Here is a 23426-nt window from a genome sequence, read left to right on the forward strand (position 1 = left end):
AAATCCTTCAAATACTTTTGATTATGATTAATAAAACATACATGGATACTAAGTGTATCTCTCTATTATTTTCAAAAGTTCAATGGCGGCTCCCATTTCGTACTACGGTTGGTACGGTATGCTGAAAGTAAAGAAATGCTGGTACCGACGTTTATATTTTACCGCAGGAAGTATACTTAAAAAAAGTCAAAATTAATCAGAAGATAAAATCCCTATCAACTCACTAATGCACGATTGATTCTATAAATAAAAGTGTCCGTGTAAAACATGTTCAAATAGGCAGCAAATCATGAAGAAAATCATTCAACTTATGTTACCAATTTTGGACGGTAAGCTGCGATCGGATCATATTGTGACACGTGTTTAATCCTGATCGACGCTATCAGAGACATATAAAAACCTATAAGCATAAAACATTTTTGAAAAATCCAAAATATATGCCTCTATATATATCTAAAAACAAGACAAAATCCATTTTTTCATAACATTTAATTCACTAATGAAATAGGAAATTTATTCTTTTGATACATTTATATTGTTATAGAATTTATATATATATTTAATTCATATATACGGAAGTCATATATTTGGGAGTTAACGTACGATTTTAATTTTTTCTAAGGGGGATGGGGGGATGGAATAAGTCTTTATTGTCATATACATGTAAGTATACATTGAAAATCAACCATATATTTGTGACGAATACAACAGGCTTTTTTATGCTTGTATTTTATTCTAATATAGTCAGGGACGGACCCAGAACCTTGATGTCTGGGGGGGTCACCATGAAACCAAAATTAAATATCTATTTAGAGATGTATGTATGCGAGTGTAATGGTGGTGGGGGAAGGGGTGTCAGTTTCTATAGTATCTTTTAATTTTTTGCCATTTCACTCAATTCTTTATTCTTCTGCCAATTGGTCTCTATAATATTCGTCCTTAACATGCATGACATATTTGCCACTGGACGTGAAGCAACCAACAATCAATCAATCTATTTTTTATATTTCATCACCTCTTTATTCTGTTATTTATTTTTTATCCCAATATTCTCTTTTCAGTAAACCCCATTCATATCCTCATAAATGGTGACGCATTCATAGCCTCATACATGTACATGTACATGGTAATTGAAACGGGAAAAATATACCATCATATATTACTGTATGCTTGGACTAATAGATAATTGTTTTAGTCCCAGATTATGTTATAAAGTATGTCTTATGAAAACAAAATAGCATTTCATTGATGATTATATATTAGACAATGCCAATCCAATCCATTTTTTGTGGAAAAGGGGGGAGGGTATGACTTTATTTTAAACATAGCATTTGTTATAGTTTCCTATGAAAATAAGAGGGAAAAGAAAATACGACATTCAGTCTTAAAACAAATCTTGCGTGAACACAATTTTTGTTGTTGAATAAAGTCAAAAGAAGACAATTTTGAAAATAAAAAATCACAAGAAATGGTAATGTTAGAATTTTGTTATGAAGACATATCCCATATATCAATATCATACTAACATTCTTGGCACTAAACATTTATTTGTAAAATTCGTTTAAAACACGTGCCCCCTGTGTCCCCTGTGCCCCGGTAAATCCGCCACTGATAGTAGTATTGTTCATCAGTAGAAAGCAATTATGCTTTGCGAAAAAGACAGTTTTGTTGTGTGAGAAGAATCATAAAAGTGTTATTTTTCTAAATTCTTTTTGTTAACGCGGACATCGTAGAGAAACTCGGTTTGAATTTTACAATATTGGGTATCCTATTGAAACATGAACGCGGACTTCAATAAGAACACCTTGATTGAAAGTTTGCAAACGTTTCGACCAATGAAATTCATTTGAATATGTTGCGCGGACTTCAACGAGAGCACCTAGATGAAATATTTTATTTAGATCAGCCAATCAAATTATTTTTTAGTGATTACCGCTAAAATATAGTTAATTAAAGTTACAGCAACATTGCGGAAATGTTTAATTTCTATTCTTGTTTTAAAATGTTTATGTTAACTTTTGGGTCTGTATAATTATATCAAATGTCACAAACGTAAAAATAAGTTATTTAAGTGCATCAAAAGGCGTAAGCCAGGACCGACCGTGTGAGGGCTTAATAGCCAGTCAAGGTCGTTAAACCCATCCATCATTATCGCAGACTGAAATTTATCTAATATTTTCTATTATAAATCTATGTTCATTTATTGCAAGAATTCTTTTACGTGTGGACAGCACGATAATTCCTTAACACAATCGTAACCACGGTTCAATTTTCGTTTGATATTTACTGCATTTCCACAATTAACGCACGTTTTGCACCAGTGACAAGTATTACAATTTACACAGTTTGAAAAGTTCATTGAGCTGTTACTTTATTTACAACTTTTAGCAAGACTAAACTGTTTACTAAATGAATTCAACAAATGTCAACATTATCTATATAAATTTTATTATTTAACAAAAAAATGTTTTTAATTACACTCTTTTAAATGTCGGTATAATTGTAAATGTTTTTTTTTACCGTAAATATAAGATGCATCGATTTAAATTATGTAATAACTATGAATAATTTCTGTTCCTTTTACGATGTTTTCAATATCTAAATAACGAGTACAATATAGGAAAACAGAAAAAGAAAAGGTAAATATACAGGAATACATTAATTCTACGTATATTATTATGACAAATTAAAACAGAAATTTAAGTGATCATTTCGCCTCACAAATTTGTTTCAATCTATTTATTTTCTATTGATTTTTAAAAAAAATATTTTTCACTTCTAGGCTCCTGCCAATGGTCGCAATTACGACCTTCTCATTCTCTTTCCCGTTTTTAGCTCACCTGGCCCGAAGGGCCAAGTGAGCTTTTCACATCACTTGGCGTCCGTCGTCCGTCGTCGTCGTTAACTTTTTACATTTTGATCTTCTTCTAGAGAACCACTGAATGTAATGAAACCAAACATGGCATGAATGTTCCTTATAAGTGCTGACCAAATGTTGTTACTTTGAAGCAGATCCATCATCCAAGATGGCCGCCAGCGGGGGACTTAGTTTAACATAGGACCCTACGGGAAATACATACAAATGTCTTCTTTTAGAGAACCACTGAATGGAATAAAACTAAACATGGAATGAATGTTCCTTATGAGGTGCTGACTAAGTGTTGTTACTTTGAAGCTGATCCTTCATCCACGATGGCCGCCAGCGGGGGGACTTCCTTTAACATAAGACCCTATGGGAAATACATACAAATGCTTCTTCTAGAGGTGCACTGAATGGAATGAAACTAAACATGGCATAAATGTTTCTTATGAGGTGCTGATGAAGTGTTGCTACTTTGTTGCCGATTTACTGTTCAAGATGGCCACCAGGATTTTTTATTAAATTACAGGGCCAATATTAAACCAAATTTGGCCTCACTCATTATTAGGGTATCTGTTATGATTTTAATCTATTTTTACATGATTTCCAAAACCAAGTAAAATCAGGTGAGCGATACAGGCTCTTGAGAGCCTCTAGTTAATTTTAAGTATTTGTAAGAGACCACTCGTTACTTACATGCCAAGAGTTTTCATATCAGTTAACAATCTTTGAAACAAATATGTGAGATAAAGAGCTAATGCATTTGGAAAAATTAAAATTATGTTATATATCTATTTATTTTATTTTCAACAGATTCGCAATTTTTTGCATTTTTTAAATCTTTCATCAATATTTCTTAGTTTTTTAGCTCACCTGGTCCGAAGGGCCAAGTGAGCTTTTCTCATCACTTGGCGTCCGTCGTCCGTCGTCGTCGTCGTCGTCGTCGTCGTCCGTCGTCGTTAGCTTTTTACAAAAATCTTCTCCTCTGAAACCACTGGGCCAAATTTAACCAAACGTGGCCACAATTATCATTAGGGTATCTAGTTTAAAAAATGTGTCCGATGATCCTGCCAACTAACCAAGATGGCCGCCATGGCTAAAAATAGTAAAATGTAGATTTTGGCTTATATCTCTGAAACCAAAGCATTTAGAGTAAATCTGACATGAAATAAAACTGATTATCAGGTCAAGATCTATCTGCCCTGAAATTTTCAGACAAATCTGACAACATGTTGTTGGGTTGCTGCCCCTGAATTGGTAATTTTAAGGAAATTTTGCAGTTTTTGGTTATTATCTTGAATATTATCATAGATAGAGATAAACTGTAAACAGCAATAATGTTCAGCAAAGTAAGATCTACAAATAAGTTGCATGACCAAAATTGTCAGTCGACCCCTTTAGGAGTTATTGCCCTTAATAGTCAATTTTTAACAATTTTTCGTAAATTTTTGTAATCTTTTACAAAAATCTTCTTCTCTGAAACTACTGAGACAAATTTAACCATACTTGGTCATAATCATTATTAGGGTATCTAGTTTAAAAAATTTGTCCGATGACCCTGCCTTCCAACCATCATGGCCGACTTGGTTAAAAATAGAACATAGGGGTAAAATGCAGTTTTTGGTATATATCTCTGAAACTAAAGCATTTAGAGCAAATCTGAAAGGTGGCAAAAATGTTCATCAGATTTAGATTTATCTGCCCTGAAATTTTCAGACAAATCCGACAACCCGTTGTTGGGTTGCTGCCCCTGAGTTAGTAATTTTACAAAAATTTTGCAGTTTTTTGTTATTATCTTAGATATCATTATAATATCTAATATCTAATACTATTAATTATGATTTTAACCTTAATTACATGATTTCCAAAGCATCAGTAAATACAGGTGAGCGACACAGGCTCTTGAGAGCCTCTTGTTTAATTTACCTATATGTATTGTTCATTCATTTGTTTTAATTGTGAAGCATGTGACTTTACTAAGTATTATATCTAAAATCGATAAAGGTTGAAACAAATAAACGATAGATACATGAGGTTGTTTTGCTTGAGTGATTTACCTATACAAAGATCGGGTCTCAACAATGTTAAAAATGAATTAATGCCAGATTGAAATAGTTTAATGGGGGCGTGGCCAATTAGTTTGACGCAGCTTAACCACATCTGAAACTAACTTGAATGACCGCAAGGGAATATATTTGACTGGCATTAAAATAATTTGATATGGATTGAAATGCATTGAAAATAATTTTTAATTTTTGTCAATCTTTATCTAATGTTCATTAATCTTTTTTAAATAGCGTTAATACCTTTTTGGCCGATCAAGCTCAATTCAGGTTACTAGTGATACATCAGCATTTTACTCATGTGTCATAGTGGTTGTCAATGAAGCAAGTACTAGAATAATAATACCCTTATTATAAGTTAATGAGACAGGCAATATATAATGTAAACCAGATATAACTTTATTAGGGCCCCGCCGAATGGCGGACGCCCTATAGTGATCAGTCTGTCTGTCCGTCTGTCCGTCTGTCTGTCCGTTTGTCCGTCCGTCCGTCCGTAACAAACTGTGTCCACTCTATATCTAGAGAACCGTTATGATTTCAAAGTTTATTCTTGATATGTATATTAACCAACACCAGAGGGTGTGTCATAATGTATGTACAAATTCCTAGGTCAAAGGTCAAGGTCAAAAACTTTGGTTTCAGTTGAGAACCCAATGTTCTATGGTAAAGATCGTGTCTGCTCTATATCTTGAGAACCGTTATGATTTCAAAGTTTATACTTTGCATGTATATTAACCAACACCAGAGGGTGTGTCATAATGTATGTACAACTTCCTAGGTCAAAGGTCAAGGTCAAAAACTTTGGTTTCAGTTGACAACCCCATGTCCTATGGTAAAGATCGTGTCCGCTCTCTAGCTTGAGAACCGTTATGATTTCAAAGTTTATACTTGACATGTACATGTATATTAATCAACACCAGAGGGTGTGTCATAATTTATGTACAACTTCCTAGGTCAAAGTTCAAGGTCAAAAACTTCGGTTTCAGTTGACAACTCCATGTCCTATGGTAAAGATTGTGTCCGCTCTATATCTTGAGAACCGTTATGATTTCAAAGGTTATACTTGACATGTATATAAACCAACACCAAAGGGTGTGTCATAATTTATGTATTATGTACAACTTCCTAGGTCAAAGGTCAAGGTTAAAAACTTTGGTTTCAGTTGACAACCCCATTTCCTATGGTAAAGATACAAATTTTTTAACGCACATTATTCACAGCGGGACTCACAGTGGTGGCTCCCATCTCAATGATATCTAGTTGTTTCAGTATGTTTGGTTTTAATGTATAAATTTACATACTACACTAATTAGGGCCCCGCCTAGTGACGGGTCGCCTTATAGTGATCAGTCTGTCCGTCCGTCCATAACAAATTGTGTCCGCTCTATATCATGTATATTTAGAGAACTGTTATAATTTCATACTTTCAATTGACATGTATATTAACCAACACGAGAGGATGTGTCATAATGTTTGTACAACTTCCTAGGTCAAAGTTCAAGGTCAAAAACTTAAGTTTCAGTTGACAACCCCATGTCCTATGGTAAAGATCGTGTCCACTCTATATCTTGAGAACCGTTATGATTTCAAAGTTTATACTTGACATGTATATTAACCAACACCAGAGGGTGTGTCATAATGTATGTACAACTTCCTAGGTCAAAGGTCAAGGTTAAAAACTTTGGTTTCAGTTGACAACTCCATGTCTTATGGTAAAGATACAAATTGTTTACCACACATTATTTCAGCGGGGCCCACAGAGATGGCTCCCATCTCAATGATGTCTAGTTTATTCATGTTCTTAAACAGTAAATCTAAAATATTGTTCATGTATCTCTTTATTATGTCACTTCATATTTGTTGTTGATTTAGGTTGACTGGTTTTATGCCAAGTATATGTAAATAAAACAATATTCTACATTGTATAGGTAAAGATAGTACAACAGTTGCCTATTATTTAAAGAAGATGTATATTTGTATGATTGATAAAAGAGTTTTGATTGTATTTCAGGGTGAGACTCCTTATGATCTGGTAACAATGAAAAGGAATGATTCTGAAGAGGAAAAAAGGGAGAAGAAAAAAGTGATGGACCTCCTAAAGGTAAATATTCTGTCTAAATTAAAAAGAGATATTTACAAATGTGTCACAGATTGTTAGAGACACAACAGACTTGGCACAAAGTAGTTACAGTAATAAAGTTGCCTTTAGTTGTCAATGTCACTGTAGTATTTGTTGTCAGTTAACAATGTTAATTGACAAATCCAAGCTTGTTGCCTAATACATGTATAGATGTTGGCATATGTGAAAGGCAAATGTTTGAAATAAGTGTGCTCATCTGTTGAATCTCTTTTTAGCCCACTACCAACGAAGTCGAAGGGGACTTTAGGTTTGCACTCTGTCTGTCTGTCTGTCTGTCCGTCAATCCGGCAAAACACTTTTTTTCTTCGTGCTAGAAGACATTGATTTGATATTTGATGTATTGTTTTATCATGATAAGTTACAGATCAAGTTCGAATTTTGTTCCGGTCTGATGATTTTGTGCAGAGTTATGGTCCTTGGACTTAGAAAAATCACTTAAATAATCAGTTTTCCACACTTTTTTCGACATGCTTTAAGATATTGACTTGATATTTGTTATATAGTTTACACCATGACAAGTTATAGATCAAGTTAGCATTTTGTTCCAGTACAATGCATTTTTAATTGTAAGGGGAATATGTATTGCATGCAATACTCTCAGAATTTTTTTTTTTTTTTTTTGGTCATCAGCTTGCTGTCTCCTTGGTATATACATCTCATCATCTCCTTTTATCTATACTTAATACTTATCTCTGTGTGGAAAAGTTGATTTACATGTTTATGTAAATAGAATAAGAATAAGAATATTTTATTTTCCAATTAAAGGGCCCTATAACATGCATATATGTATAAAGAGCTTTTAACACATTACATACAGATGCATAAGATAAGACATATATTGAAAAACATGAAAGACAACAACACAGTTTTACAATAATTATACCCCGCGCAATTTTTGTGTGGGGTATAATGTTTTTGACCCGTCTGTCTGTCTGTCTGTCTGTCCGTCAGTCCTGTTCTTGTCATCGCAACTCCTCTGAAACCACACAACAGAATTTCATGAAACTTTAAAGATAATAAGGACATACTATGTAGATATGCATATCGACAGGAAATTATGATTCAGTTTTTAGCTCACCTTTCGAAAGGAAATGTGAGCTTTTGCCATCATTTGGCGTCCATCCTCGTCCATCCAGTGTAAACTATTTCAAACATCTTCTCCTCTGAAACTATTAAACCAATTCCAACCAAACTTAAGCTGAATGATCCTTAGGGTATCTAGAACTAAAGCAAAGCTGACATGGAGTAAAAATGTTCATTGGGTCACGTTCTATCAGCCCTGAAATTTTCAGATGAATCTAACAACCCATTGTTGGGTTGCTGCCACTAAATTGGTAATTTTAAGGAAATTTTGCAGTTTTTGGTTATTATCTTGAATATTATTATAGATAAAGATAAACTGAAAACAGCAAAAATGTTCAGCAAAGTAAGATCTACACATAAGTTTTATGACCAAAATTGTTAATTGACCCCTTTAAGAGTTTTTGCTCTTTAAGGACAATTTTACACAATTTGTTTATCATATTTTCTAACTTTAATAAATCTTCTCTGATGAAACTGCTGAACCAAATTAAACCAAACTTAAGCTGAATGATTCTTAGGTTATCTAGAATAAAGTTTGTGTTTTATTTTTTGTTTCCTCAGAAAACATGGCCGCCATGTCTAAAAAAAGAACATAGGGTAAAATGCAGTTTTTGACTTGTATCTCAAAAACTAAAGTATTTAGAGCAAATCGAAATTAAACTATTAATTAGGTCAAGGTCTACCTGCCCTGAAATTATCAGCCAAATCAGGTATCTGATTTTTAGGTTATTGCCCCTGAATTGATGATTTTAAGGAAATTTTGCAGTTTTCGATTATTATCTTGAATATTAATATAGATAAAGATAAACTGTAAACAGCAAAAATGTTCAGCAAAGTAAGATCTACAAATAAGTTTTTATATGACCAAAATTGTCAATTGACCCCTTAAGGAGTTATTGCCCTTTAAAGACAATTTTTCACAATTTGTTCATCTTGTTTGCATACTTTAAAAAATCTTCTCCTTTGAAACTGATGGATTAATTTCAGCCAAACTTGGGCTGAATGAGTTTCAGAGTATCTAGTATACATTTTGTATTTTATTTCCTTGTACGTCAAGAAACATAGCCACTATGGCTAAAATGGAACATAGGGGTAAAATGCATTTTTTTGCTTTTAAAGAAAATATGACAGATACAAAGAACATTTTAATGACATTTTTAACCACTAATTAATATATATTGAAAAGCTAAAATAGTCCTTGATGAAAGATTTAAGCCAAAAAATTACAGGTGAGCGATTCAGGCTCTTGAGAGCTTCTTGTTTTTCTAGGAGTTATGCCCCTTTGCACTTATTGGCCTCAATATACTACTGCAACAGTTTGCCATCGCAACTCCTCTGAAACTACACAACAGAATTTCATGAAATTTTGTAGATAATAAGGACATACACTATAGATGTGCATATCGACAGGTACATTTGTAATTATGATTCAATTTTTTTTCTAGGAATTATGCCCCTTTGAAATTATTGGCCTCAATATACTAGTCCGTCAGTCCTGTTTTTGTCATCACAACTCCTCTGAAACCACACAACAGAATTTCGTGAAACTTTGTAGATAATAAGGACATATTATGTAGCCGTGCATATTGACAGGAAATTGTGATTCAATTCTTTTTCTAGGAGTAATGCTCATTTGCACTTATATTTCTATTGGCCTCAATATACTACTGCAACAGTTTGTCATTGCAACTTCTCTGAAACTACACAACAGAATTTCATGAAACTTTGTAGATAATAAGGACATACTATGTAGATGTGCATATCGACAGGAAATTATGATTCAATTTTTTTTCTAGGAGTTATGCCCCTTTGAACTTATTGGCCTCAATATATATACTACAGTCCGTCAGTCCTGTTCTTGTCATCGCAATTCCTCTGAAACCACACAACAGAATTTCCTGAAACTTTGTAGATAATAAGGACATACTATGTAGACGTACATATCGACAGGAAATTATGATTCAATTTTTTTTCTAGGAGTTATGCTCCTTTGCACTTATTGGCCTCAATATACTACTGCAACAGTTTGTCATCGCATCTCCTCTGAAACAGCCCAACAGAAATTCCTGAAAGTTTGTAGATGAAAAGGACATACTATGTAGACGTGCATATCGACAGGAAATTATGATTTTGTTTTTTTCTAGGAGTTATGCCCCTTTGAACTAAAAAATTTTGGCCTTAATATACTACTGCATCAGTTTGTCATCGCAACTCCTCTGAAACAGCCCAACAGAATTTCCTGAAACTTTGTAGATGATAAGGACATAATATGTTGATGTGCATTTCCACAACGAATCATTATCAGTTGACTTTTCTAGGAGTTCTGCCCATTTGAACTCAAAGTTTCGGCTAAGATATACTTTTGCAACAGTTTGTCATCTCAACTTATCTGAAACCACACAAGAGAATTTCCTGAATATTTGTAGATAATAAGGACATAATATGTAGATGTGCATATCCACAAGAAATTATTATCAGTTGACTTATGGAGGAGTTATGAGTCTTTGAAATTTTCAGACAAACCAGACAACCCGTTGTTGGGTTGCTGCCCCTGAATTTGGTAATTTTAAGGAAATTTTGCAGTTTTTGGTAATTTTAAGGAAATTTTGCAGTTTTTGGTAATTATCTTGAATATTATTATAGATATAGATAGAGAGATTGTCAATTGACCCCTGAAGGAGTTATTGTCCTTTATAGTCAACTTTTAACAATTTTTCGTAAATTTTTGTAATCCTTATTGAAGTAATTGCCCTTTAATGACGATTTTTACCATTTTTTTTGCGTTTTGCCTTATATGATAAAAATTATAATAGATAGATAGAAATTTAAATAATCAAAAATGAAAAGCAAGACAAGACCTACTAACAAGTCAAATTTTGCTGATATAATTAGTAGAGTGTTACTCTTTATAGGAGTTATTGCCCTTAATTTTGGATTTATTTTTACCCTCTCTTTTGTTTGGAGCAAAAGTTAAATAAGATAGAGAGAAACTAAACAGACTTCAATGATCAGCAATATAAGATAAAAAAACCAAGATTTTTGTCATTAATTCTATTCTCGTCTTCAATGTTCGGAAGTGTCCTTTGTTGAATATGCATATAGACCACGGTGAGCGACACAGGCTCTTTAGAGCCTCTAGTTCTTACATGCAGCTGAGTTAAATGAAAACATACCCCAGACTTCACATCCATAGGTTAAAATTTGCTTAACAGTATGGTCATATAAATGAAGTAAAGTTGAAACACTAGGGTTTGAAGATGACATACATTGTAATTTAAAACATGCTTTCATAGACTTTTTGTACAGTTCATCTTTACATTCAAAAAAATTCCCACTGGGTATAAATGTGATGCCCAAATATTTATAATTATACGTACAACCAATAGCTTTTTCACCTTGATAAAAAGGGAGATTAAAATGTCTCCCTGCTTTATTAAAGACTTAAGTCTTGTTCTCATTTACATTGAACCACCATTTATAACAGTAATTATTAAGCATAGTTAACCTATCTTGCAGTCCCTCTGATGAATCTGAGAGAATTACAATGTCATCAGCATACATTAAGCAATAAACCCTTTGGTTATTAACACTGACATGGTTAGCACAAGAAGAGAAAACATCAGGGAGATCATTAATAAAAAGTTTGAATAAGTTGGGGCTTAAAACATCCGCTTGTCTCACTCCAATAAATGATCTAAACAATATTATACATATCTTTAACTATAGCATAAAACCTGTAAAACTGTCCTGCTTTGTTGTGTTGAAGTAGTTTATATTGTATACCTGTATGAATAACAGAGTCGAATGCTTTTCTGAGATCTACAAAGCATGCAAATAGTTACCTATTTTTGACCCCAGTTCATGCTTTTGCGGGGGACATAGAAATACCAGCTAGCCGTCCATCCGTGTATCCTTCCGTCCGTCTTGTTAGCGCTCTTACAGGTACAATTCTTGCCAGATTTTTATAAAACTTACACTATAGGTTAATATCAGCAATATCTCGGTCAAGTTTTATAAAGAGTTATGCCCCTTGGAAATATTAAATTTATGGAAAATGGCCTCGTTAGCGCTCTCACGGGTACAATTCTTGCCAGATTTTTATAAAACTTATACTATAGGTTAATATCAGCAATATCTCGTTCAAGTTTTATAATGGTGGCCGATCAATATTTTAAAAAGAGTGATGCCCCTTGGAAATATTAAATTTATGGAAAATGGCCTTGTTAGCGCTCTCACGGGTACAATTCTTGCCAGGTTTTTATAAAACTTATACTATAGGTTAATATCAGCAATATCTCGTACAAGTTTTATAATGGTGGCGGATTGACTTTTTTTTAAAAAGTTATGCACCTTGGAAATATTAAATTTATGTAAAATGGCCTTGTTAGCGCTCTCAAGGGTACAATTCTTACCAGAATTTTTATAAAACTTATACTATAGGTCAATATCAGCAATATATCGAACAAATTCTGTAATGGTGGACGATTGACTTTTGTTAAAAGAGTTATGCCCCTTGGAAATATTAAATTTATAGAAAATGGCCTCGTTAGCGCTCTCAAGGGTACAATTCTTGCCAGATTTTTTAATAAAACTTATACTATAGGTTAATATCAGCAATATCTCGGACAAGTCCTATAATGGTGGACAATCGACTTTTTTAAAGAGTTATGCCCCTTGGAAATATTAAATTTATGGAAAATGGCCTCGTTAGCGCTCCCACGGGTACAATTCTTGCCAGATTTTTATAAAACTTATACTATAGGTTAATATCAGCAATATCTCGGACAAGTTCTATAATGGTGGACAATCGACTTTTTTTAAAAGAGTTATGCCCCTTGGAAATATTAAATTTATGGAAAATGGCCTCGTTAGCGCTCCCACGGGTACAATTCTTGCCAGATTTTTATAAAACTTATACTATAGGTTAATATCAGCAATATCTCGGAAAAGTTCTATAATGGTGGACGATCGATTTTTTTTAAAAGAGTTATGCCCCTTGGAAATATTAAATTCATGGAAAATGGCGTTGTTAGCGCTCTCACGGGTACAATTATAACGGTGAACGATCGACTTTTTATGGCCCAGCAACAAAGTTGTCGGGGCCATATAGTTTTACCCTTGTCCGTCATTCCGTTATTCTGTCATTCCGTCATTCCGTCATCCTGTCATTCCGCAACAAACCATTATACGGAATTTTTTTCTAAACGCCTTGAGATATGGGGCTGATTTTTGGTATGTAAGTTAACCATGATGAGTTACAGATCAAGTTTAAGTTTCGTTCCGCTTCGCTAATTTTTGCTGAAATTACGGGCTTTGGATTTTGATAAATTGTTGAAAATCACAGTTATACGGACTTTTTTTCTAAACGCCTAATTAGATATTGGGCTGATTTTTGGTGTGTAAGTTAACCATGATGAGTTACAGATCAAGTTTAAGTTTAGTTCCGCTCCACTGATTTTTGCCGAAATTAAGGGCTTTGGACTTTGATAAACTGTTGAAAATCACAGTTGTATGGACTTTTTTTTCTAAACGCCTTTAGATATTGGGCTGATTTTTGGTATGTAAGTTAACCATGATGAGTTACAGATCAAGTTTAAGTTTCGTTCCGCTTCGCTAATTTTTGCTGAAATTACGGGCTTTGGATTTTGATAAATTGTTGAAAATCACAGTTATACGGACTTTTTTTCTAAACGCCTAATTAGATATTGGGCTGATTTTTGGTGTGTAAGTTAACCATGATGAGTTACAGATCAAGTTTAAGTTTCGTTCCGCTTCGCTAATTTTTGCTGAAATTACGGGCTTTGGATTTTGATAAATTGTTGAAAATCACAGTTATACGGACTTTTTTTCTAAACGCCTAATTAGATATTGGGCTGATTTTTGGTGTGTAAGTTAACCATGATGAGTTACAGATCAAGTTTAAGTTTAGTTCCGCTCCGCTGATTTTTGCCGGACTTTGATAAATTGTTGAAAATCACAGTTATACAGACTGTTTTTCTAAACGCCTTTAGATATTGGGCTGATTTTTGGTATGTAAGTTAACCATGATGAGTTACAGATCAAGTTTAAGTTAAGTTTCGCTCTGCTGATTTTTGTCGGACTTTGATAAATTGTTGAAAATCACAGTTATACGGACTTTTTTTTATACACCTTCAGATTTTGCCCTGATTTTTGTGAGACTACCATGGTGAGTTACAGATCAAGTTCATGTTTCGTTCCGCTATACTGATTTTCATGTCGTTTCAACACATCTTGGTAGATCTGCAGTACATCCACTTCCTGTTTGCTGATAGTTTGAAATTTGATTCCTCATTCATCAAGGAAATTTTTCTTCAAACTAGTATTGGTCTTAAGAGCTTGATACTATCCATGCATGTTTGTGTCCACATGTGTTGTTGAAATTGCAGATTTTTCAACTTTTTGAGACGGCCCATTCGCCCATTCGGGGCCAAACACATCTAGTTTAAAAGAGTAATGCCCCTTGGAAATATTAGATTTATGGAAAATGGCCTCGTTAGCGCACTCAAGGGTACAATTCTTGCCAGATTTTTATAAAACTTATACTGTAGGTTAATATCAGCAATATCTCGGACAAGTTCTATAATGATGAACAATTAACTTTTTTTAAAAGAGTTTTGCCCCTTGGAAATATTAAATTTATGGAAAATGGCCTCGTTAGCACTCCCACGGGTACAATTCTTGCCATATTTTTATAAAACTTATACTATAGGTTAATATCAGCAATGTCAATTATTTTTTGGAAAATGACGCTGTCAAAGCGTCAATTTTTCTATACCATTGACCAGATTTCATTTTACAGCTTCCGGTCTCTTCCAAGCCGCCTTCAGAACTCGGTATCGTATTTTACATACCTATGTCCTGTACAGAATTCATTCTTTACCTATCCATATGTTTATTGTTATTAAATGGTATTTTGAGCTATCCCTTTGGTATTTTTTCATATTTATATGAGCTTTCACTTTATATGTGCATGACTTTACAATCTGTAAAAAATTAGAATATAAATAGATCCGTATTGTTATGGTTTTGGACTTTTTACATACCAATGATAACAAATCGCTATCGCTAGAAAATAGTTCTTGAAAAAATGTTTACCTTTTTTGTCAGCTGAACTTTGAAACCATTCAAAAAATTATAATCGGAATCATCTTGAAATCATACGATAGGTATTGGTCTTTATTAAGATTTAAGAAGTTTTTAAGAATGATACGGTTATATCCACGCGGTGCGTATGGATTTGTTTACAGCAGACATAATATAGGTCAAATATCGGGGGGGCCAGTTCTATTAAAGAATAAAATGGCGATAATTGCATAAAGACTTTATTTCTTTCTGGATTTCTTCACTTTAAAATTTATAAGATGCAGAAACTTTATGAAAGGAGTAGGCAGTGCTCAATGAATCATACCAAAAGTATTTAAGGAAAGTTTTACCCTTTCTCTGACAACGTGGTCTCTTCCATTTTTGAAACATTACGATTATTTCATTACTTTTTCGAGTTAACAACTAAACTATCGAACCTGTTTTGTTTTGAGAAAAGCATTCCCGTTGTCGAGGTGTTCATTTCAAGCCCGTATTTTACGATTACCTTGCATCGCTATTTTCAGAATCAGATATGAAAATTTCTTGAAAATAAAAAAAAATATTGGGATTTGCCATCCACTTTTTAATAACTATTAATTTAAAATAATTTAAAATCAAAGTTAACTGTGGATGGCTTGGATAAGGATTAGCATTAAATGATTCCTAGAGGTACAACAAAACGTGTAAACAGGAAGTTGTGAAGGGAGACAATTTCATTGGGCAAAATTTAAAGTGCTAAAACAAGTATTGTCAAATCTTGTAAAATATTTCTGTTGGCAATAATTCACATATTCATAAAATAACCAAACACAACTTTTAAAGGTGGTTGTAATGTTTCAATTTTGAAACATTTATTTATTGATAATCCACCTTTAATAATAAAAAAAAACTTTAAAAAAAAAGATTTCTATAATATTCATCTTGGAATATCAAATATATTAGCATATTTTAAACATGCATAAAAATAACATTTCAGTACTTATGGAAAGAGTTATTCCATTTCTTCCTTTGATATTAAAGGATATACCAATTTTAATTAAAAAATTGTAATTTGATTAATGTAAATAAAAATTAATGCAGAAATTCCAATTTTGTCATTGTAAACCTTCTTAAATATGTGTAAGTAAATTATGAAGCTGTAAAGGATAAATAACTAGTTTATAAGTCAAACAACCGAAAGTGAGAAAAAAAGATATACCTACTGTGCTACATTTGGGGTCGGGTGGTGATAAAATCAAATTATTTAAGTTATCTAGGCATTTTAATTTTTAAAGTTTAATTAATAATTGAAATGTCACTTATTTGCATTTCAGTTAATGCACATGGCACATGTATAAAAAATCCAGGTCTTTGTCTTTTCAATATAATAAAACTAACGTGGTAGTTATAAATAAATGTAACACCAAGTCACAAACATGAAACTTAAGGTGAATCAATCTTAAATCGGGTGCTAATACCACAGCGCTATAAAAAATCCTGGGGAGAAGTCACTGGATTGTATTGTTTTCAGAGTTATATGATACACCTTGCCTAAGAAAAAGGTCTAGCTAGGTCATTTTAAAAGAATGAGGCTATAATGATGTAAAGTGACTTATAACTGCCAAGAGCCACATTATATAGATTCTGGTGGATAGTTATCAGACTGTTATCTCATTGGCAATCATTTAACCACATCTCCTTAATTTAGTACGGGTTAATTATTTGAAATAAATGACTCACAAACATTAAATCATTTGAAAAAAGATAATTCTGCAATAGTTTATGTTGTCATTTAAAGATTTCAGTATATATATATAAATATCAACAATGAAATTTGGTTGTATAAATGGTGTCACTATATTTGTAATTGTCAAACTAGTATTTAACAATACTATTGTCTAAATCTACAGAATTTGATCATCCTTTAAGTAACAGAAATAACAATGTCACTAAGTCACTTATAACTTATCTCTTAAATAAGGACTATGTGGGGTATCAGAGCTTGCTTACTGCAGGCTCTTCATCATCATTTTGTTAAATAATTCTACAAATAAGGGGATAGTCTGTTAACGTATCCTTGACTAAGAATAATGAAATTGCAAGAAACAAATTCACATATAACTTTGAATATTGTAGATCGTTCAGGTAGTCTTGAGCTATTTATTTGTACAAAAGAAACAACCAGTATATAAATATAGTCATGTTACACCACTGTCCCAGGTTAGGGGGGAGGATTGGGATCCCGCTAACATGTTTAACCCCGCCACATTCTGTATGTATGTGCCTGTCCCAAGTCAGGAGCCTGTAATTCAGTGGTTGTTGTTTGTTCATGTGTTACATATTTGTTTTTCGTTCATTTTTTGTACGTAAATTAGTCCGTTAGTTTTTTCGTTTGAATTGTTTTACATTTGTCATTTCGGGGCCTTTTGTAGCTGACTATGCGGTATGGGCTTTTCTCATTGTTGAAAGCCGTATGGTGACCTGTAGTTGTTAATTTCTCTGTCATTTGGTCTCTTGTGGAGAGTTGCCTCATTGGCAATCATACCACATCTTCTTTTTTATATTCACGTTCAAAGAAATCGAAAAACATCCTAAACTATCCAAGATCTTTCCCGAGCCACCTGTACTGGCTTTCCGTAGGCCCAAAAGCCTTAAAGACTTGCTGGTGAGAGCTGATTTATCCTCTCAAGCAGGCTCTTCGTCTGTGGGCTCTTGCAAGGGTTGCGGAAACAAACGATGTCTGACTTGCAAACAAATACTGGTTACCCAGACTTTTAACAGTCACTCCACTGGTACAGAATACACCATATTTTGCAATGTTAATTGCAAGACTACAAAAGTTGTGTATCTCCTACAGTGTAAATGTGGTAAACAGTATGTTGGCGAGTCAGAACAGCCGTTTCACAAACGAATGAACGGTCATCGTAGCGACTACCAATGCATGCCAGACCTCCCTCTCAGTCGACATTTGAGATCCCCTGGCCACACTAAGGCAGATCTCAATCGACTGACCATTACAATCATTGACCACAACTCTGCTTGGTCTAGGGAGGATAGACTCACTCGGGAAAGATTTTGGATAAGAAAATTAACAAGTTTGGCACCAAATGGGATAAATGAAAAGATGTAGTTCGACTCCATGCAGTGCTTCACATTTGGGTTATATTACTTATTATTACAGTCTCTGTTTCCATTTCTTTACCTTACTCATCACTCCTTACTTATTTTTTGAGGGATGTAAAAGTACCAAGCCACGTTCAACTAGTTAACCTTAGTCAAAATTTATTATTATATTTTAACGGCCGTTTGTTTGCGATGTTCAAATACGCAGACTCTGTTGTAACTACTCTACCGTTGTCAAATTTGAAATATTTACAAATTAAGAACGTTTAGTGCTGTTTATTTGGAATTCTTATTGACGCAATCGTTCTTGTAATATCATAACTGTCGTCACCGTTAAAGCTTTAGAATTGTGCTAGTTCATATCGCACATTATTATTTTTATTTGAAGCATATATTTGAACTCTCTGTTGTTATTAGTCATATAACCTGTGTCGTGTGTAACACATATTTAGAATTGTGCAAGCGTCTTACCTGATGTTCGGTTTGACTTTTTTATTGTATAAATTTCAAGATTGTTATAGTTTAATCTAAATTATTTTAGTAGACTGATATATGATTCATTCAACATCACAATCATATTTACTGATAAAGGATATCTGTTATTCAAAATATTTATAGATAATTACATTTATAGTTCCTATTTTTGTTATTGGTGTTGTTGTGTACACTTTTTAGGCGTTTATATATATATATATATATCTTGACAAACAAATAAAAAAGCCATAGACATTGAAAACAATTCATTTCTATGCTATTGTCAGTCAGTCTACCTACCATGAACTGAAAAGTCTCTTAAGATTCAGTAGGTAAATTATGTGAAAATCAAGACTTGCATCAAAAATATCCCAATATTAGAGACAATGGCGTCATTTTTCCTCAGAGCTTTCAGCTCTTTGATAAAAGAGTTATGGTCCTTGGAAATATTAATTTTAATGAAAATTGCATTATTAGCGCTCTCATGTGTACAATGCTCCGAAATTTTCTGAAACTTATATCATAGGTTTACATGTATATCAGCAATATCGTGGACAAGTTCCCAAATCAGTGCGTAACTATTATTTTTAAAAGAGTTATGCCCCTTGGAAACATTATTTATATTTGAAATTGCATTGCATTTGCTCTCAAGCCTTCATTTCTCCAAGAAATTCATAAACAAATTTTTTTTTAAGTTATTGCCCTTGAACATATAATATATGTGCAAGGCGGGGGGACATTGGAACTCTGTACTTTTATTGTTGTTATTACACTTGTCAATTAATGTCTTAAAAACAAAAAAGTGATTTTTAATTTTTTTGTTAATCCAATTTGACATTTACTTATGATATCATTTTCTTCAAGAAAGTTGTCTAGTCTATTATTTAGAATGCAATTAAATAATTTACCTATACAGGAGTTAATAGCAATACCTGTATAATTTTCTGGTTTGCACGAATCTCCAGATTTAAAAACTGGGGTTATATATGCTGATGACCATCATGACTATTGTAAAGGATAAAAACCTGTTGAAAATGCAGTTATACAGTTTTTGTATCAATGGAACTAAAACTGATAAACCTGCCCGTAACATGTACATCTCTGCAGGAATATCATCTAAACCTGATGCTTTTCCATTTTTAAGTTTGCTCACAGAATTTGAAACTTCTCTATTTGAGATTCTAAAATCTAATTCCCCAAATTGTTTTACTTTCTTTAATTTTTCTATTTCAGACCTTATTTCATGTATTCTATTACTATGGGAATCTGATGACTTGTTAAGCTCTGAAAAATATTTTTGCCACTCCTCTGGCTTGGCTGAATCTAGAGTATTATCATTTCTAGATTCTTTAAGTAAATTTATGAGTTTCCAATATTTCTTGGGATCATAACCCCTTAACTGATCTAGCTGATCTAAAACTAGTTGCATAAAATATCTTTTTTTATATCTTTGCAATTTGGTGTATTCTCTGTAACATTTAAAATATGATCCTCTTATAATCGAATCAAAAGGATATTTAGAAAGTAATGCTCCTTTATCCATCAAAACTGTTCTTTTCCTCTTTAAATCTGAATCAAAATATTTACATTTTTTGGTCTTTTTTATTTTTCATACTTTTTTATAGAATTTACAAGCTTTTGAAGCAGCTGTTTGTAGTAAATCAGCAAATTGGGTGGCTGCTTTTTCAGAATCAAAATCTTGTTTTAAAAAATCATCTATTTTAGCCATTTTAGTGGGTGAAATAGAGCATCTCTAAATTTTATTGGTGAAGAATTACTCCAAATGTATCCTCCTGTCAAATCAGTCATATTTATTTAACATTTTGACGAATTCTTAATATAAGTTGTCATAATATTAAATGAAGGTCTACAATGACAGTCAGAAAAAGTTGATATAAAATCTGAAACTTCAAAACTAAGTATATTTGACATTAAACATTCTGATACTATTACATAATCGACTTCACTAGATCCGACTGGCTTATGGCAAGTGAATTTACAAAACAAATCACCAAACATCCTTCCATTCAAGATTCTCATATTAGTTGAAATACAAATTTTTGTTAGTTATTTACCTCTGGTATCTATTTTCTTATATCATAACTATTTCTAATATCTTGTACAATGTCATATTCATAAGTATTACATAATGGTGTGTGACTATCATATATATAGCATTTTCTTTAAAATCTGGTTCTACACCTGACCTGGCATTTAAATCACCACAGAGTATAATGTTTCCTTTCATTTTGTATTTATAAATAATATCTCTTTCAATTAAATCTAATATGTCATCTTCAGTTTGATGTAAATAACTAGAGGTACTTGGTATAATATAAGCTAAACAGAGGTATATATCTTTCGCAAAGTAAAAAAATCTTTATCTAATGTGAACCAATTTAATAGTCGTTGCAAGTGTTTTCTAAAATGTTCACCCCTTTTCGAATATTGTAATTGATAAGTATGCCAAGTCCCCAATAAAATCTCTGATATTATGACTGAGGTCTTCATACAGGAAAACACTTAAAATCTTCAATATCGATTGATGTATTGTATCCGATGTGAGTTTCACATAAAAGTATACTATCATAACTGTTTGATTGATAAGGTTGTGATCTTGAAGCTTATTATATGTTGTTGAATTAAGCCCTCCAACATTCCAAACACAAAAAGTCAAGGTATGAATACTTTAATCATTTCTTCTGGGCATTGTATCAAAATCTATAGAGTTAAACTGAGTTTCACTATGATATTATTAAATAATTTTACAATTACACTAATTTTGCTCTTAAAAAAAGGGCCCTTCACTCATAATAAAAAGAGTATGCGATAAAACTTGAAAAATAATAAGGAACAAAAATAAATAATGAAATAAGTGGCTCTTTGCTATATTAATATACAATGTCAACCTTTAATAAATCAACTTAGCTAACTGCTAAATTAGAAATATATATATATGTACTTGTAACAATCTTAAGTGCTTCAGATTATTATACTTATGAATAAAATGTTCCATTAGATAAAGCAATAAAGTATAATATTAGTGTCCACCTGAAGACGGTCTCCTCTGTATCCACCCCAATGAATGTTTCGAACCAAGTCCACCTCTCCCTTTGTAGCTTGAGTTAGAATGTAATAATCATACATTAAAAATAAATTCACTGTTTAGTATGCTGTCAACCTGTGTATAGATTTTAAACCTTTCAGTATGTAGAAGGTAGGCAAGGCCACCGTTTACATAGATAGAACCTCTATTAAATGAGTAAACTCTAACGTTTACTTTCCTGCACAACCTTTTTAGCTCACTTGGCCCAAAGGGCCAAGTCAGCTTTTCTCATCACTTGTCGTCCGTCGTCGTCGTCGTCGTTAACTTTTTACATTTTGAACTTCTTCTAGAGAACCATTGAATGGAATGAAACCAAACATGGCATGAATGTTCCTTATGAGGTGCTGACCAAGTGTTGTTATTTTGTAGCCGATCCATCATCCAAGATGGCCGCCAGCGGGGGACTTAGTTTAACATAGGACCCTATGGGAAATACATACAAATGTCTTCTTTTAGAGAACCAGCGAATGGAATGAAACCAAACATGGCATGCATGTTCCTTATGACATGCTGACCAAGTGTTGTTACTTTGCAGTCGGTCCATCATCCAAGATGGCTGCCAGCGGGGGACCTAGTTGAACATAGGACCCTATGGGAAATACATACAAATGTCTTCTTTTAGAGAACTACTGAATGGAATGAAACCAAACATGGCATGAATGTTCCTTATGAGGTGCTGAACAAGTGTTGTTACTTTGCAGTCGGTCCATCATCCAAGATGGCCGACAGTAGGGGACTTAATTTAACATAGGATCCTAAGGGAAATACATACAAATGTCTTCTTTTAGAGAACCAGTGAATGGAATGAAACCAAACATGGCATGAATGTTCCTTATGAGATGCTGACCAAGTGTTGTTACTTTGCAGTCAGTCCATCATCCAAGATGGCCGCCAGCGGGGGACTTAGTTTAACATAGAACCCTATGGGAAATACATACAAATGTCTTCTTTTAGAAAACCAGCGAATGGAATGAAACCAAACATGGCATGAATGTTCCTTATGACATGCTGACCAAGTGTTGTTACTTTGCAGTCGGTCCATCATCTAAGATGGCTGCCAGCGGGGGACTTAGTTGAACATAGGACCCTATTGGAAATACATACAAATGTCTTCTTTTAGAGAACTACTGAATGGAATGAAACCAAACATGGCATGAATGTTCCTTATGAGGTGCTGAACAAGTGTTGTTACTCTGCAATCGGTCCATCATCCAAGATGGCCGACAGTAGGGGACTTAATTTAACATAGGACCCTAAGGGAAATACATACAAATGTCTTCTTTTAGAGAACCAGTGAATGGAATGAAACCAAACATGGCATGAATGTTCCTTATGAGGTGCTGACCAAGTGCTGTTACTTTGCAGTCAGTCCATCATCCAAGATGGCCGCCAGCGGGGGACTTAGTATAACATAGGACCCTATGGGAAATACATACAAATGTCTTCTTTTAGAGAACCACTGCATGGAATGGAACCAAACATGGCATTAATGTT

At 33.3% G+C, this 23426-nt stretch overlaps 1 protein-coding gene across 1 annotated transcript in view; it reads left to right on the plus strand.

Moving 5' to 3' along the window:
• Nucleotides 1–23426, plus strand: part of LOC127705774 (uncharacterized) — a 158686-nt gene that overhangs the window by 8253 nt on the left and 127007 nt on the right. Inside the window, exon 2 of the mRNA XM_052210128.1 lies at nucleotides 6935–7024. Within this exon, the coding sequence (XP_052066088.1) occupies nucleotides 6962–7024 (63 nt within the window). The 5' untranslated portion in view covers nucleotides 6935–6961. The remainder of the gene's footprint in view (nucleotides 1–6934; nucleotides 7025–23426) is intronic.

Source organism: Mytilus californianus, unplaced genomic scaffold, assembly GCF_021869535.1.
Source record: "Mytilus californianus isolate M0D057914Y unplaced genomic scaffold, xbMytCali1.0.p SCAF_6, whole genome shotgun sequence".
Lineage (NCBI taxonomy): Eukaryota > Metazoa > Mollusca > Bivalvia > Mytilida > Mytilidae > Mytilus > Mytilus californianus.